Source organism: Stegodyphus dumicola, chromosome X2, assembly GCF_044657685.1.
Source record: "Stegodyphus dumicola isolate Sdum_Otavi_A_Nest chromosome X2, ASM4465768v1".
Lineage (NCBI taxonomy): Eukaryota > Metazoa > Arthropoda > Arachnida > Araneae > Eresidae > Stegodyphus > Stegodyphus dumicola.
This window is the reverse complement of record NC_140781.1, coordinates 104,739,578-104,758,753: the sequence shown is the minus strand read 5'-3', so window position 1 is coordinate 104,758,753 and position 19,176 is coordinate 104,739,578. Positions and strand designations below refer to the sequence as shown.

The following is a 19,176-nucleotide window of genomic DNA, read 5'->3' as shown; positions in this document are numbered from 1 at the left end:
CAAAGATTATGCAATTAAGAAAGTATTTTTATTTCCATGAAACATAAAATACAAAATACTCTTTTTTTCTGTAAAAAAATTCTACAATAAAACTATTTTTCTTATGGTGTTTCTTTTCAGTATACTTGAATACGTTTTTCTTTTTGATTGAACATTAGCTCATCTAAGAATATTAAAATTCAAATCCCGTCGAGGAAAAAGCAATGCATATGAATTAATTTAATAACATATTAAAATATGTACTGACATATATTATTTCTTATACTATTTGAATCACTAAAAAAAATTAAATGCATAAATATATTTCAAAGATCACTAGTAACACAGTTATACCAATGAATATTTCTTTACGAACATTAAGACGAAAAATAAAAAAAATTTCAAAGCTTCCTCGTATTAGCAATTTTAAACTCTCTTTCATAATGAAATTCTATTGCAAATTAGAATAGTAGAGGAGTAACAGCATAAATTAATAGTACACGCAAAGTAATTCTTCTTTTAACCAATAAGCATTTTCAATGAACTTTCAAAAGCTTAAATTCCAAAGAGAATGAATATTCCGGAAATTTAAAATTTTATGAAACGATTGAGAACTTTGATATCAAAACCTTCAAATCGAATAGTGAACATAAAATATTAATACTGAAATGGGAACTTTGTTCTCAAAGGTAATTATTTATCATAGAATTTAATCCAATATACAGGGTAAATAAAAAGGAATGAATCTATTTTGCTGAAGCTGTTTGTAGTAGATATATTTGCACTATAAAGATTTCTGAATTTTCTATGTGTGAGCTATATGACACTAATCAAAGCTGGTAACTAAGTTCTTGTCACATAATTTGCAAGAAGTCTACGTCTCTAGCTTCTTAGTTATCTGAGTACGATATGGTAACTTTATAGAGTTTATCAGAGTTATTTGGGAGCACAAAACGTGACCTCAACTGTGCCTTCTTAGGTGTTTGAATTGCAAATCTTTTAGCTGTCAGCTGGACATGCTTACTTACATCTTTGAGAGCACACTTGGGAGAATGTCACCATTCTGTACAGTTTTAACCGATTTGGGGATTAAAGTAGCACGTTAATAGCCTCCTTGACATGAACATCCACAAGAAAAATATCTCATTACGTTAGATAAGGGGATTTTGATGAGCAATTGCAAAAGTTTCTAGAATTACATCCTACGATTTTTTGCGAGGGCATGCAAAGGATGCGATTCATGTACCACTCTTATTTCAAGATCTGCCAAAATTATGATACCATATTCAAAACCCAAATTATCGAAGTGAACGAGCTGTTGTGCTTGAGACAAGAATTAGGTTATCATACAGTGCCGCGTTATAGGAAGTTCGTAGACTCATTAGGTATCTCGAAAGAGCAAAGCAGAGAAATCAGCAATGCTATCGCCGGGATTCGAACTTCAGATCTTCCTGTGATAGCTAGACGTGCTTTCAGTTTTATTACAAAGGTATACGGTAAGAAAAGAGTAAATTCTTAACAAACTCACACATAAAGTGTAAGTCTCGTGAAGTAGGGTTACTTTTGGTATTTTTTAGTCTACAGGAACCTTAATGCTTTCTGTCATAAATAGCAATTAATTTGTACCAAATTTGTAGAGTAAATATTTCCTTCCTTCTGAATTAAACAGTTTAAGGGTGACAATTTACGTAGAATTAATAATTTATTCCACAAATATGGGTTATATAATAATTAATATGCCGAGTTGTTTTTAAAAAAATTCATATAAAATAGTAAATTACCTGAGAATTGCTTTACTGTGATCAAATTAAAGTGATAACTATGCGAAAGTTCTTATGAATTTTTCCGTTTTGCAGGTGTATTCATCTCCTTAATTCAGTACTTTACCTATGCATAACTCATAATGTGTCAAAACATAGCTAAATGTCAGACAAAAGCTACCGAGAATGAAAATCACGGATAAATTCGTGATAAGCATTAAGAAGAATAGTTTCCTTGGCTGAGATATTTTGATTCCACCTAGAGGAAAGAGATGATGACTTTCGTCACGTGATTTCGTTGACCACACCCGTTTCGCATGCTACAAGCTGATAATTTTGTGGACTTATATCTCCGTTTTTCTTTGTTCATCTTAAATCAGGTTTCGTACTCTCTTTTTGTTTTTCCTCTTCTCTTTAGCTTTGAAAAATCGTTATTCATTATTCCATGAGAGTGTAAGATATTTCAAGATTATATAAATATATCCAGATTACATTTAAATTAGAGTGTATTTAAAGGAGTAATTCGAGATTTTCCAACGTGTTCTGAAAGAGAAATAGAAGTGAAAAGTCAAAATTCTGAAAATCGTTCTGTGTTAGAAATTGCTTTGTATATCACAGGAATTTCAAACTACGTTTTGATTAATATTCTTTTTGCAGAAGTTAATCCCGCGCTTCAGAGTAATTATCATAAGTTTCAGTTTTCGAAAGTTCAATGTGAACTTTATGGTGCACAGTATTGCTCTGTATTGTCTCGTTGATAAGTGAGAGCTGAGAATAACAAGAGGAAAAAAATGCCAGCGAATTCTTCATATGATTACAAAGCAATTTATTTAATATTTATGTTATGAAAGGCTAAACATGAAAAGACAAAAGTGAGATCTCATTCAGAAAATCTTTCTTTGGAGTATTCACAGGTACTGAAAAAAAAAAAAAATAAATAAATAAATAAATAAAAAAAAATAAAAATAAAAATAAAAATAAAATAAATGAATTAAAAAAAAAGCGAACAAGTTTGCAGTATGCCCTAAAATTTAACTTAGTTGGATATATTCTGAGAATTGATGCTAAATTTCTTTAAAATTAATAAACTCCAGGATAGTAACATAAGGGGAAAATTAGATATTACAATAATCTAACGTCCCAAACTCCCATGTACAGGCTTTAATACATCATCACATAATTCGATTTCCACAATATATATATTCACTGAGAGACATTAAAACTTTTACTTCACGTAGGAAATCAGTTAGCAGAATAATACTAATTTTTAAAAATACATAAAATTGAGACCCCACCAGGAAGTGTTGTTAAGACCTATGAATAGTGGAAGTACGATCCAAGTTCGATACCCGGAGAACGGGCTGACTGTACAGTTGATTTCCGTGGGTTTCCCCATGTGTAACGGGCCCACCAGCGGCCGAGCGGTAAAGTTGCTGAACACTGGTAGTTCGGTCCGAGGTTCGAATCCCGCGAACGGGCTGGCTGCATGGGTGTTTTCGTGGTTTTCCCCATGTGTAACGTGTATACGAGCCAGTTTCCCTTAGAAAGGTCCTCCACGAAGGCATCCCTCCCTTAGGCAGATAGCCCTCGAGGCTTTGCCATAATCACACACACACACACCATGTGTAACGTGAATAGTAACTACTTAAGGATTCCATTCTAGATTTGAACTCCTGAGGAGAAAACAACGCAAGGCGAAAACGTCGAGGGAGAAAACATCGCAAAGAGAATACATCGCAGTTCTAAAACATCGTGGTACAAAACATCGTCGTCGAAAATAAAGCGGTTCAAAAACTTCGCAATTTAAAAACATCGTCGTCGAAAATATCGTGGTAAAAAATGAAGTATCTACAAATCATCGAATGACGATAACATCGCAGACATATTTTTTTCAGGTTTTATTAATTGTAAATGGTTATTCCCATAATGATTTGTGAGTGCAAGATAATTTTTACTTTCACATTTTTTTATTAACTAATAAATTTTTACCGAAAAAGTAAGAAGGAAACTTAGCACAGAAAATTAAATGCAACTTATAGATTATACTCTTCATGAAAAATTACCAGTAAAAACTTTATAAAAAATTATTTATTAATGGCCTTTGTTAGTTAACTATGTCGGTTTAAAATTCCATCAAGTGCTATAAGTTGCATTAATTTTCTATGTTTAAGTTTCCTTTTTATTTTCTCAGCAAAAATTTATTAGTTAATAAAAAATATGGATGTAAAAATTATCTTTCTTTCCATCTTGCGCTCACAAATCATTATGGGAATACCCATTTACAGTTTTATTTTCGAAGACGATGTTTTGTACCACGATGTTTTAGGATTGCGATGTTTTCTCCCACGATGTTTTATAGCACGACGTTTTCGCCTTGCGTTGTTTTCTCCGCGACGTTTTCGTCCGCGAAGTTTTTGGCTGTAACCCCTGAGGATATATAGGATTCCTTTCAATATGATTTAATTTACACAGGTTAAACCACGACAACCTTAAAATTTCGCGCTAATGAAGTATACATTAGGAAAAAGGAAACACAGAAATCCTCGTTTGCCCCCACTGTTGGTAAGAAAAGTCACGTTTTTTATATTTCTGCAGCCAAAATTATTCAAAAGTCATCTTCTGTTGGAGGATTTGTTTCCCCATTCAGAAAAATTCTTCAGTTCCAGTTAACGATCCCAATTCCAATCCCTCTTTACCCTCAGCTTTTAAAGACATTATTTCATAATTGTTTTCATTTTTCATTTAATAAATGGCGCCAGTAGTTTGTCTTTCTTCCTCTCATTCTTATCGCCTTATCTTATCTCATCACTGGCTTCTCTTTCGACATTTGCACTTCTGAAGTTGTAGAAGTAGATTCTATATTTAAACTTTCGAAACTAGTACTGCAAATTTATGAATATGACACTGTTTCTTGTTACATTCAACTTCGCTGATAATCGTTATTCGGTAAATCTTAACCAGAATTTTCAGAATGCGAGTTTAAAGCATGATTTAGTTACATAAACTGAACCAGCTTCAAAGCCATCTTCGCTTAAGAGACTCATAATTTTTTCGGTTCCGAAGCAGATGTAAAAATAATCGCAACTAAACCTTGCTTCGCTTTAATATTGGTAATGCGAACAAAAGGAAAAGTTTATATGATTGCAATCATTTCTGAGCTAGAATATGATTTCTTTCAGACTATCACAAAAGAGCAAATCGATATGCAAGAATTGGTAAATAAATATTTACATATATTTAAAAAAAAAAATAAATAAATAAATAAATAAATAAATAATAAAAAAAAAAACAGGATCTGTGCTAAATTTAGATGGAACCTTCGCGTATACTGCTATGGTCTGTTTATTTAAAATAGGCATATCAAGGTCTTTCCGACCCTCATCATTTCGAAAGTAACATCTGTCACCATCATGGTGCTTTACTTATTTCCTCCACCTCATTTGAAATTGTAGTCGAATCAAGTCAACCTTCATTTGCGCACTTTGCACAAAGCAAAACTCGTTAAACTGAAATGAAGATAGAAAAATCAGAGAACTCGACCTCAGTTGTCGTTATCGTGGTTATTAAGGCAAGTCGGGTGGGAAAAATGACCCTGAAATGCCTATTCTAAAACAGCAGATTATAACAAGGGATTGTCAGATAGCTTTATATGCCTATCATATATTTCCCAACGAAGACTTAAAAATGACTGCTAATCATCAATGTGTTTTATGCTTTGCTCGTTCTGAGCACGAGACTTTAAATTTTCCATAAGTTATAAAAATTACTAGATTTTAAATACTAATATCATATCATATTATAGCTAATGAAAGTCATAATGTTATAATTAATATATGAAAAAATCTAATGCTTATGCGACATTCAAAATTTGGATATGCCACTGTAGTGCATTACGTATACTTATGTAGTTTTGAAGCATTACCAACAATAATAAAAATTTATACTGCTTTCTCAATCTAGAAAGTAATATATGTGCTATTTATACTTTCATGTCGTGCTGCAAAAGAGCCTAAGGATTTTGAAAGCTGCTCTAGCAGTTTCCTAGAATATTAAATTTTATAGCATATATTAAATTGTTATAGCATATTTAAACAATTGTGGGACAATATGACTGACCAATTTACTGTTTGATACTCGTTTATCAAAATTTGGAAATCCTGCTGAAAGGAAGTTAATATGAGTTACCTCACCCAGAGTCAGTCAGTAATACATAAAAATGTGTAACCGTAAAACTAATAATAATTATTATAAACATACGTATCTGAAGTAAAATACTGAATACTGCCATTATTTTTACATATATGATTAATAACACATTATTAAATACTTCCTTTTAGCTTATATAAACGAACTTAAATGTATGTATATATATGTTTCATAATAACAATTTCCAATGTTTAATTTTTACAAATAATATAGAACTCAAATGCATAAACATGAAGGTGTCGGGGACGGTTACTCGCGTTATATCGGATTTCTCTACAGAAATTGCTTTTTACTCCAAATTGAATTGACTAAATTGCTTCATAAGAATAAGTTCTTTGAGTATCAGCATTGGTTCATAATCCCTTCTATTCGCGGAGATATTTGGCCTGACTAGAATTGCCGGTTTGGCTTTAACTTATAACTCGAGTAAAGACGAAACACCTTCGTATTTACGTATTTTTATCAATTATTGTTCGTTGAACGAGAGTTGGTTTGTTCCCCTTGAAAAGTCAACTAATTTCCGATCAATGACAATGATTACATGTTTTTAAATTTTCCTTTTACAATTGAAATTTTATTCTTCATGATGATTTAACTCTAGTCCCCGTTAAAACATTATTAACCTTTTGCTTTCAAATTACTTCAAAACATCTTTCGAAATATAACTTACCAGTATGGATTCACTCTTCTAAAATAATTCTACTTTAATTAAACTTAGGAGATAATATAATCAATTAATCAATATTGTTTAGGAAATAAATTATATATATATATCATTCAGTCATTAAAAGGAACTTGTAACTTTAATTGTTACATCGTTTTGAAAATGTTTGCTTAAAGAGAATCTTTAGTAAATAAAGATTTAAATACCACAAAACAAACTGTAATTATTTATGTAATAAATTATCTATAATGCATATATTAGCCTCTCGAAATTCCTTTAGATATTGAAAACAAGCTTTTCCATAAATTTTCAATTATTTTTCTCCTTTTACTCTCTTTTTTGTTTTGCTATGAGAAGGTTGCCGCAATAAATTAGAAATCAGAAGAGATGTGTTTGCAAAAAAATGTTGAGAAACACTTTTCTAGACGCAGGTATAGTAAAATCAAGCAAATTAAACCAAAACTACAGGTTTTGAATGAAACATCTTAAATTCATTACAACTTGAGTTTAACCTAAATAGATTAAATAGAAAAGGGAGTTACTGGCTTCAATCTAGCATCAGAATCTACATTGTCGCATCACTATTTACGACGCTACGTGAAAATTAAATAACTAGGTACTTTAAGGCTTACTCTAATATATGCTTATTACTTACTTGAATGTCACACTAACGGGTTTCTACTGAGTTAGTAAAGTAATTTAGATAAATTTACTGCAGGAAATCAAAGTTTTCCGGGTGCCTGTTAATCGTTCACAAAAGCAAAATATAAATCACCAGAAGCTCAACAGGATTCAGGGCACAGACAAAGGAAACAACTCGGGAACTAAATTCTTATTTAAGCTCTATACAACAAATAAATATTTTCTTGCTCCTTTACTTAATTCTCTTTATTTCGTCCTATATTTAGAAGCAGCGTAATTTAGCTGTCTCTTCTCGCTCTTTTTTTTTTTTCAGATTTTAGCAGTTTAACGCAAATTCTTACATTAAAAACAATTGAAATATACTTAATTACTAGGTGTATCCTATCAACATTCTAAACGAAACTAAATAGTGTGGACTATAATCACTCATGAGAGCGCAATTCACATTAATTAAGAAGAATTGATGACTCCGTAACCCAATACTTACACGTAACCCATATCTACAATACAATACTTACCACATCATCATACATACAGTATGGCTTCTCTTAGTATTTGTGGCACACCGCCATAAAGATGTTAAGTTGGCTAAAGACTGTTAGGCATATTTAGCATTTTCATGTTTTTATAAATTTAAACCTCGCACATAAAACTGGAATCTCAAAATTTTTATATCAAAATTAGAAATTTTTTACATTTGTAAAGTTTAAAAAGTTCTTGTAAAAATTTCTTAACTACTAACTACAGCTAGAAATAATTTGCTTTTATTCACACATCTTCCAACTCGCAGTTATAGCTAAAAAACCTATAGAAATCTTAAAACACATGTTTCGTGTGCTTACAGTTTACATTTCAAGGTCAGTCCATCCAAGTCTCTCCTTTTGCTTTCCGAATGTAAACCCATATGCAACTAAAGAGGTTTCTTTTTGGTTCGATGCTATATTGTAACTATCAAATTTCCTTTAGCTGTATTTTCCCTTTTATCTGACTGAAATAGCTATTTTTGCTTAACAGCTTTTTGCCTGGAATTTTTTTTTTGGGGGGGGGCTAATTCTTTTATCCTAGAATAATTTTAATATAAATGTACCTACTAATGCAGCCAGTTTGATTTTTAAGTGTTTTTCTTAATTAGTTTTATAAGGTATTTCTCCCGCCTTCCTAGCTTGTCTTCGCAGGTGTAGTGGTTCTGCACGCTGGGCCGGTATTCCAGAGGTCCGTGGTTCGATTCCTGGGGAAGGCTGTTGCTAATATTTCATCTCTTCTGCTTAAAAAAAAAAAAAAAAAAAAAAAAAAAAAAAAAAAAAAAAATCCTAATGTCTCTACAGTGGCCCCCGAACTAAAAGGGTGTTGGATGAGGTTTCTCCACACACAGGATTTGGTGACTGGGTCCCCTGAAAAACCCCAGTCGCCCTTTAAAAAAGGGGTGTATATAAGGTATTTCTCCCGTCTTCCTAGCGTGCCTTCGTGGTGTAGTGATTCTGCACGCTGCGCCGGTATTCCAGAGGTTCGTGGTTCGATTCCCGACGAAGGCGGTTGCTGATTTTTCATCTCTTCTCCTTCCAAAAAAAATCTTAATGTCTCTACAGTTTTATTTTATTAGTTTGTTCGACTACTATGTCATGGTTTTTGCAAACGATTTGTTCCTTTTAGAAACTTTGATTTTAACAATGACTTTTAATCGATTAAGTATATGAATCTTTTGTGATACTTTGCTCAGGTCCAAAGTGTTCAAAGGGAGCAAATAACTTTTTCTTGGACGAAATAAGACTTTTCTTGGGATTTACTTGCGGATTTGGTTTTTATTATAATTTAACCTTTTCTGGCAGTATTGTATTAGTCTTAAACGGCAGAATCTCCATTAATGTTTGTACCGAAAGGACAATACCGAAAGTCTTAAATAGAGGTTGCGTTGGAAATCTTAAACTCTAAAATAAATATATTTAAATACAAATAGTTCATAGAATAACGCAAACCGTCGCTGACTAACCATGCGCTAGTTAGCTTCCGTACTTGTGTATTTCTTTTGTCATTTGAAAAACACCTTTTTTAACTGTTGTAGACAATGGTTATAACCAGTGGGAAAGTTAAAACGCAACTTTTTTTTTGTTAGCATACTTGAGTTAAAAAATTAAAAAATACTTCCATAGCTATCAAGAAGAAAAATATATTTTTTGTTGCAGATTTCGCGACATTATTAAATTGCAGTTGTGTTGTATATGTATGTGATCTGTATATTAGTCTGTATATTTTATAAAACATTATTATTTATTTAGAGCAGTATATAGGGAATTTATATATTTACGAAAATTACAACTAAGCAAGATTCACAATACCAGATTCCGTTTTGATTTACATTTGGTACTAAGATTGATTGTACGGATATGAAAAACTGGTCTCCGGATAGCATTTGAATCCAGAGCATCTTTCTGTGTTCGGGCCAGCTTTTCTGTAGATAAAAGCCTTTAGACAGTTTATGCTTAAAAAAGAAATTACAGGGTCATTTCACAAACAGAACTGAAGATCAAAGAAATATCTCCGTGAACGCAGGAAGCTACTAAAATACCCGCATTACGGACAGCATTTCGGTGAGCTTCGAAAGAGACCTTACTGAGTTAGTGATTTGATTATGTAACTCTGATAGAGTAGTTCTTTCCCATTTCGGACCCATCGGTGCCCAAATGGCTAAAGCTGTAAAATCTGTACTCGGTATCTAATCGGGTTAGCTGCAAGCAATTTTAGTGTTACATCCTAAGTGTAACATTAATATATTAGCCAGTTTTCCTTAAAAACTTCCTCCACGAACTCATTCTTCCTTTGGAAGATAGCCCTCTCATGCTTTATTTATTTTCCTCAGTTAACAACTAATCACATTTAGAAATCATCAAAAATTAAAGTTTTAATATTTGACTAGAACCAAATCTAAAATTTCTCAAATTGCCACTAATGGAATATTATGAGCCAGCACATCCCCAGTATCATTTTATTCGTAATAAGCAAATGCTTTTTTAATACATATGTTGTACATACTTTTCACACTCTAAGACTATTTGATTACGTGTTTGCAAAGTTACAGCATTATTTGTATTTCTTTTATGAAACCAAGTTTTTTCCCCTAAAAAACGTAGAATCCATTTTGATAAACTTTAAAATCTAATAAACACCGAACGAAGACAATTTGAATTAAAAAAATTCGATTTTCATAATTTCCAGATAGGCAACATGAAAGAATTATTTTGTTTCATAAAATATAAAAGCTATTATTCTGCTGTGTTAAAAGCTTAAAGTTTATTAAGAAAGATTTCATTGAAATTATTCATATAAAAATGTTAGTATTTTAGTTTTCCATCGGGAGAAATATAAAAACTCTTTTACTGCCTTCCAATTCAGCCGTAAATTGATTCCTAGACGATAAAGGGCAACAAATAAAGAAAAAGGTATGTGAATATTTTCGAAATGTAAGAGAGCAAAACACTCTCGATTTCCCATTTCTATGACAGCCTCATAACTTTTCAGAAAGGTTTCATTTTCTATTCTTAGAATGAGGATCAAGTGTAGAAAATAAATTTCTCGCACTGCGGTTGCGTCTTGTATAAATGGGAAATTTAATACAAAAAAATGCTGTAATTTAACTGCTTTGATGATTTTTCTGCTGCAAGGAATTTATCGAGAGCGCTTTAAGTAGTGAGTTGATAAGGTATTTCTCCAGCCTTCTTAGCATACCTTCGTTGTGTAGTGGTGAGCACACTCGGCGGGTATTTGAGAGGTCCATGGTTCGAGTCCCGGGGAAGGCGTTGCTCATTTTTCATCTCTCATGCTTCGAAATAACCTAATGACTCTACAACTGAATAGTTTATTAAAAGATACTGACTCTGGAGCCCAAAGATGCTGATTGACGTTTAAGCTTGTTAAAAGATACTAATTCTGAAATCCAATGATACTGACTCACATTTAAGTTAACTAAAAGATACTGAATGAAACCCTAGATGCTGGTTAAGAGTTTTTTGAAAACGTTACGACAATAAGGCTGATGTCACAAAATTTTAATCCAGAGATACTGGCTGTGCAACATTAAGTCTGATATCGTGGAAAGTAGACCACTGACTCTCTACTTGTCGAGTTATCATTTTAACCATCTGTCAGATAAACTGATGTATCAGTACCTATAAAACTATGTACTATACAGTATACATGTTTCTAATAGCATAACATTTACCTGAATTACAAAGTAGCCTAAAAATTTGGAATGCATTTCGCAAGTATCTTTCGATTTGTTTGCACTGCAAATGATCTTTGATATACACGAGGCTTAGAAGCGCCATCATTACTCACAGCTTCAAATTCGTGCGTAAGTTTTTTCTTCCAAAATTGAGCTATTACTAACCTACTATTGACTAAAAGCCTTACCAGTGACATAAAGTGTACAGTACATTTAGATTTATTATGACACAAGGATCTTGGACACATGGATCTGGTCTAGCCTAATGGATAACCAGTTAAGTAACAACGACATACTTAGTATATGCATTATTTGTTTTATTCTTATTACATTGTGAGTAAGAGAAAAGAAAATAGATTAAAATTGGAAATTATGAAAAAAGAAAAATCATAAGTTTTAGGCAGTCAATTCGTAAGTTTAATTCTCTGCTCGCAGTACTCTGTTCATAATTCAGAATTGGAAAAGTAATTCCATTAAAAATTTATGTAATATTCTTGAAGAAATTCGATTACTTCCTTGATTTTTCTTTTCTTCTTGCAAGTAATTTTAGCATAACTGGAGGCATGTTTTTCGCATGAGTCTTTCTGCGTTATGTAACATTTACGTGATTGTAAAAAGCACGATGGAGAAGAATCACGTTTTATCTCTGTTTGTTGCTTTTCATAGTCGAAGAATCGATTTCCGATGGAATCTAACAGCTGTAGGATTTCGGTTTTCTCAGTATGATTCCCAAGCACAGAATGACCTGAAAATTCACCTTTTACAGCAATATTTAGTTTCCTGGATTGATAAACAGTTCAGGTAAAGATGAAAAGGGTTTACAAGGTACTGTTTTAAGGGAATGCTCGCAGCATCCATATTCATCACAACACCAGTGATACAAGATAGAGTAAAATTACTAAAATAGCCACACAGTACGTATTACAGTAAATTTTAAATAGATGTAATTTATCTTTTTTTACTCCCTCTTTCTCTGCTTTTTTTCTTTTCAATTCTCTCATAGAAGCGGTAGTCATATATTGCTTATAGAGTCAAAATACGCGAGGGCTATTTGCCTAAGGGAAGGAAGTCCTTCGTGAAGGACTTTATGAAGGAAAATGGCTCATATTTCCGTTACACACAAAGAATAACCCGAATGCTGCTATGCTGCCAGAGTGTTCGCTAAGATTTGAAACCTCGACAAACTACTAGTTCTGCGATCTTATATATTCAAGCGCTAATGGGCTCGTCACATCTTAGTAAATTTAAACATTCTGTAACAGATTCGAGTTTAATTTTTGGCATTATATAATTAAATATACTAATGCTTCTACGCATTTTATACGTTCATACTATATGTCACAATTTAAAGTTTTTTTATTGCTCGTAAGCTATACTGTTTATCTATTTTTCAAATTGCTGCTTATCTCCAAAACATTTCCTAATATATTTGCAGGGAAAATCCCCATGTAAGTAGACTTACGCATTTTAAACCTGCATATTTCAAGGGCTGATCGTACATTCTCTTGAGCTGCTTATGGAAAAAAAGGAAGATTAAAAATAGTATTGTGTAGTTGTGTCTAATCTCACGCGTCTGAACTAATCAGAGAAAACCTACGAATTTTATCATGACAAGGAATACAAGATTTCGTCTTTCGTTGGCAAGAGCCCTGGGCACCATTTAGGTAACAAATACGATTTTGCCCAGTTCCACCCCAACTTTAAGAGAAACTACCTAGGCGGCCATCCAAGGGTCTTCCACCCCTCTTTCCCTATCATCACACCACACGAGAGTACTTTCAGCTCTCGCCATATATTTAGAATGTCCTCATGCCTTCTCCGAGATTCGAGACTGGGCTTTTCACGGTCCTTCGGTACGCTAACCACTATCACTTTGGGCGGCAAAAACAATGTAGTTGCTAGACAATGAAAAGAATGTCCTAGAATAAGGGAAAGAGCTGCTGCTAAAATCTCGAATAAGAACATGAATACGTATTTTGAGAGATAATCAAAAAGGTAAAGCCAAGGCATAAACTCTCCTCATCATATAAAATCTAAAATATCACTTTTAATGTGACATTAAAAAATTGCGCATTTTATTGCTCTGAGTTGGTGGCTTGCTCATTTATGTTGAAGTTTTTTTCTTCACTTCTTTGTTATTTTATTATTGTAGAGGGTCATATGTACTTGCAATGAGCATTTTTTACGTAAAAAAAAAGGAAGAAGTGGACAAGGCGTGCTCTAACCTGAGTAAAAATCGATACATTTGTGGGTGTTTCGCTTGAAGTAAGGGTCCTATTAATTTTAGTGGGAGTCCCTGAATTCAAAGTTCTTGGCTTAATCGAGAGAAGAAATTTTGAAGTCGTTACTTTATAAGGTATTTCTCCCGCCTTCTTATCGAACCTTTGTGGTGTAGTGGTCAGCCCACTCAGCGCGTATTCGAGAGGTCCGCGGCTCGGTTCTTGGCGAAGGCGTTGCAAATTTTTCAATCTCTCTTGTTTCCAAAAAAACCTAATATTTCTACAACTTTTAAGGTTCTAAAATTGCGTAATAATTTCTATCTTTCCTAAAGTTCTGAGAACTAAGCAATATTTAAAACTTTTCAAAATTAATCTGTGTAAAAAATAATTTTGCAAAAATAATCGCTTGTTAGATCTGTACCATAATGAAACAAACCTAATAAAAGGCAACGAGATTTTAAAGTAAAATATACTAATTCAAGAGTGATAAGAAATTACAAGTAAATTTTTGTTTATTTAATACTATTCCCCGATCGCAAATTTAGTTATACTCCACGATCATAAATTTGGTTATCTAGCGCTTAAAGAGTGAGGTAGGTGGATATAATTTAATTTACACTACATTAACCAAGAATACGAATGTGCTTTTTAATGTGATGGAGCAACAAGGGATCGGTCGCTGAATTTAAACATCTTGAACTAATCATGATTAATTGCATAAGAACTTCATCAGACAAATTATACAAACATATTCCCCTGCTGTGATACAAAAACTAAAAACCTTAAACTGAAATCTCTCGGAAAGCCGAAGGAAGAAGAAGTGAAATTGCCCGAAATAACTGAAATTAATGATAAGGGGTCGACTTAAAATTTTAAGAGAAAATATTAAGATGTAATCTATGCAAGAGTAAGCTAATTTTGTAATCCTACCATGATGTCCATATATAAAGCAATACTTGCAGTTGGTTTATTACCTCTTGGCATAATGTAATAACGTTTTGTCTAAATGTAGCTTGAACATTATATAAAAATCATGGCAGGGGCTAACTCTGAAATGGCGCAATTCAGAAAGACATATAATAAGTATGTTACTTCAGGATAGAGAGTGGAATAATAAAATTTTAAAAAAGGCTGAATAAATTAAACATGTACCTTACCAGTTATTTACGTTACCTTACACGTAACCTTGTGCAATGAATTTTAATTACTTGGGTGTATTGCATACATATTTATATATGTATATTAGATGCATGTACTACATGCATACATATACTAAAAACTGGAAAGTTTATATAATATATATATATATAATTCTTTTTTGAATAAGAAAGATTTTTAAGAAGCAAATATTTTTATATACAAGCAGAATTTCAATTAATTTGTATTTAGCAGGATAATGGAGGTATCTGATGCAAATGTAAATTACCTAAAGATATAATTAATAAATAACATAAATATTTAATTTGTGTTTATATATATATGCACAAATATTATATATATATAAAATAAAACTATTTTAAGAAATGGGTATTCCAGTATTCCAATTAATGTAACGATATTTACTGCTCTTATTATTGTCAAGCTGTTTTAGATTTTTCTATTTCTTTAGATTTTAAGTGATATTTTTATCAGTTTTAATTTAGTAATAAGCTGATGCTGAATGTTACAGGCGGGATTTGGAGCATTTCACTTACTGGTGCTACTTATTGCTGGCTTGGGGCTTACAGCAGATGCCGTAGAACTCTTTGCGATAGGTTATATTTTACCTAGCGCAGAGCATGAGCTATGTATGGAAGAAGATCAAAAAGGATGGCTTGGTAAGTTATTTTTATCTAGTTCAGGCATTTTAAATTATACATTCGTCCTACCTTTATTAAGCTTAACATACATTCCACAAGCCTTTTTTAAAAAAAACCTGTGGAAGATGAAGAATTTTTACAGGGAAACATGTTTTTTTTTTCCTGTCTCTATCATGGAATATCTAAGTGAGTCATGATAATATTCATGATTATAAAATGATTCCCAAAACATTTGAAACTGAAGGGAAAACTTTCTGAAAGAATTATAACGGTGCATCATCTTGTAAGTATGAATCGTCCTGCAAAGGATTGTTTTTGTTCCTGGCCGTGTGCTTTCGTGGTGAACTGGAAGCACGTCCGTTTAACATAGATAAGTCCAGGGGAAAGTTTGAATCCCAGCGAGGGCATTACTGATATTTTTGTACTTCTGCTTCGATAAAGCTAATGATTCCAAAAACTTTAGTTTATTTCTAAGAGATTATTCTCTTTCTCTTGGGTTTAACCTTTAGCAGGACTGAAGAGAAATGTAATTGGTATTTCTTCAAGATATAAATTTTTTAATGAAAGAGAAAGACGAAAAACATACGTAATAGTGGCTTGTTTTCTGGGAGGGTACCGCTTTGTGAATGTTGCTTTGGGTCATTTATCTTTGACAAAAATTCCAAATTAGCACTCATTTCGGTTACCAAAAATTCCACAAAGGATTTTCCTCTTTACAGAAAAAAGAAGATAAACGGAAATATTATGGAATATTTGCTTTTCCCAAATGACAGCAGATAAGTATGACTTTAATAGTGAAGGGCATGCTGGCTTAGGATACTTTTGCAGAATACTGGATTGTTTGCGGATAACTGTACTATAGAAGAAAACGTGTCAGTCTAAGTGCTCAAACATAATGTAATAATAAGTAAAATACATGATGTAATGGTTTCGGAAATTTTCGGTTTGGTTTTGGTTTAAATGATTATGGAAAAGCACACTATAGGTATCTGCTTAAGGGAATGTGTTTGGGGAAGGATTTCGTGGAAGACGTTTTAAGAAAACCTGGCTCGTATTCACGTTACAACGCCAGTGTAGCCAACTCGACAGTCTAGACTCGAACTCAAGTCGGAACTACCAGTGTTCAGCGATTTTACCGTTCGACAGCTGGTGGGCTGCGGCAATTTTCGGCATTCGTGTGCATTAAAAGTATGATTAAAAAGGAAATACTTATACACACTGCTGGCCTTTAAAATTGCTAAACCGTGAAAGAAAGAATTAGCGGAGTCACATTTATTTCACAAATACATTATAATGGATGGATTAAACTTGAGGTACAGAAATTCAGAAACCAGTATCCCAGCCATCAGCCTTGGGGAACATTGGAAGCTATTATATGGCTGGGCATGAAGCTGTAAAGATTTTGGGTAACATTTTTGGATATTACAGTCATTGCAGGTTCAATCCTATACCAGAGTTCATCTGTTGTACTTCCAGGCAGCGGCTGATTCTCTCTCTACCCATTGACCATACGTTTCCGAATAGTGCGAAATCTGAAGAACGTCTCTGCGAAGGCAGGAGTCGAATACTTCTTATATTGAAGAAAATTAGGACAACTGCATGATCAACATGTGGTTGTGGCGTTCCGGTCCTTAGGATTTTACTGTTTGCTCGTGTCGCCATCTATTAGCACAGATAAAAAGTGAGGTGCTAAGAGACCTTCATGTTCTTGAAGATGGCAAATGACCTTGGGGTTCGATCGTGGGTATGTCACGTAGAGGTTAAATTCTTTTCCTCTGCAGCAAAAATGCTCCCATAAGATCGCCTCGGATATTTAAACTGCGGAATCGCTACACACTTTCCTCTGAGCTTTTTTAAAAGGATATGAGGACACGCGATTGGTTGTCGCAGTTGAGTCCCTGTTATAGGCGCGATTGCGTGCCCTGTGCTTTGATGTGATGGTGAGTTGTGGCCCCAACATATGCTCTTGCCTATCTGGGCTATTCTTCTACGGACCACGAAACGGCGAAAAACAACAGGGGGCCTGGGTTTTAAGCCCTATCCCAAATCGAACCCCATTAAAAATTTCAAAATTTTCTTATCAATTAAATTAATAAGCACGCAAAGTGTAGAGAAAGAACTTGCAAATTCATTAAACAGAAGGTCATTGGAATACTGACTAAGCAATAATAAGGTAAGTAAAATCAAATGATTCCGTATATACATTACTAGCCGCTACGCGGTCAGCCTTCGTCTGGCTTTCAAATGTATCAGAAAAATGCCTAAAAGGGATACCAGATACTAAATTAAAAAACTGCACAGAATTTTACTCTGCCTAATGACTTTATATTAAAAAAAACCCCACAAATTTCAATAAAAATGTATTACATATAAAAAATTACAATTAAATAAGCAATATCCCTTAATACAAATATTAATTATCCCAATAAATAAATTAACTTCGGGTTGCCTTCTCTCGACAAACGTCGAGTATCCAAGAAAAATATTTAATTTAAAAACTGCACAGAATTATAGCCCTCCTTTTTCCGAGTGGCAACAGTGCTGATATCAGCAACAATGGCAACAGTGATACATCAATTATCGAACTGATGCGATTTCATCAAAAAACATAAAATTTAAAAAAATCTCATTCGAATTTTGAAAAACCCTCTTGTCTAGGTGCACTGGCTCTTGTCTAGATGCAACTATGTACCAAATTTCGTAGCCCTGGGTCTATTAACTTACGCGTAGCACAAACGAAAGACACATACACACACGCACAGACAGACAGACTCTTCCTTTTATATATATATATATATATATATATATATACAGCTAATTCAGAAATGTACAGGATATTAACTTAATACAATACAATATGTACAATATAAACACGTATTTTACACAATTATTTGTAAATTTAGGATGGCCTTTGGCCTTTTGATATTATGTGAATTATTAAAATCATAGTTGCAGATTTTTATTTCAGAACTGCTGATTTTCTCTTGGCTTTCCTGAAAACGTTTAGCCAGTTTATGATAATAGGCCCTTAGTTGAGTAATTTTTGGTTCCTTATGTATCGTTTTGTTCGAAGTATACCATGGAGAATCGATAATTTGCCTTAGTATGCTATTACGGGCAGTTTGAAGTTGTTTTCTGTTTGTTTTGAAAGAATAAGTTCAGACTGGACAGGTATAACACAGCATGGGACGCAGAATGGATTTGTCAATAAGTAACTAATTATCAATAGACAGAACTCTATTTCGAGTAGTTAAGAGATAGAGTGTAGCTTTACACTCTCGAAACTTCTGGATAATAGATGCAATGCGTGGGGTCCATGAGAGAGAGAATTTTTGAGGATCACCTCAATGCAAGGGATTTGCTTAGGCGAAGCTAGATTAATTCCATAAAATTTGAGATTTTCATTAATTTTCCTTTTTCGGGAAGAAGACAGCCACCATTTAACCTAGTTGGGTATGTTGCTATACTGTGAGGCATGGTGCGTAGGACGTCGTTCATCGTTTGCCTCCAAGTGAACATGAACGAAGGAGCCTCTTCTTGTCACGTTTGAGGTTATCAACGTGTCAGTTCTGCGGCATTATCTCCCGTCTACTTCTTGATATGTTGCAATTTGCTCGTGTCTGCATTTATTAGCACAGATGGGAAGTGCGGTGCTACCAGGCTCCCCCTCCTGTAAAATTGCATTTCTTTC

The 19,176-nt window shown here is 33.3% G+C and overlaps 1 protein-coding gene across 1 annotated transcript in view; it reads left to right on the top strand.

The window, feature by feature from the left end:
- LOC118191851 (synaptic vesicle glycoprotein 2B-like) overlaps nucleotides 1–19,176 on the top strand; it is a 132,792-nt gene that overhangs the window by 65,240 nt on the left and 48,376 nt on the right. The window contains exon 3 of the mRNA XM_035362705.2: nucleotides 15,356–15,503. Coding sequence (XP_035218596.1) covers nucleotides 15,356–15,503 — 148 coding nt within the window. The remainder of the gene's footprint in view (nucleotides 1–15,355; nucleotides 15,504–19,176) is intronic.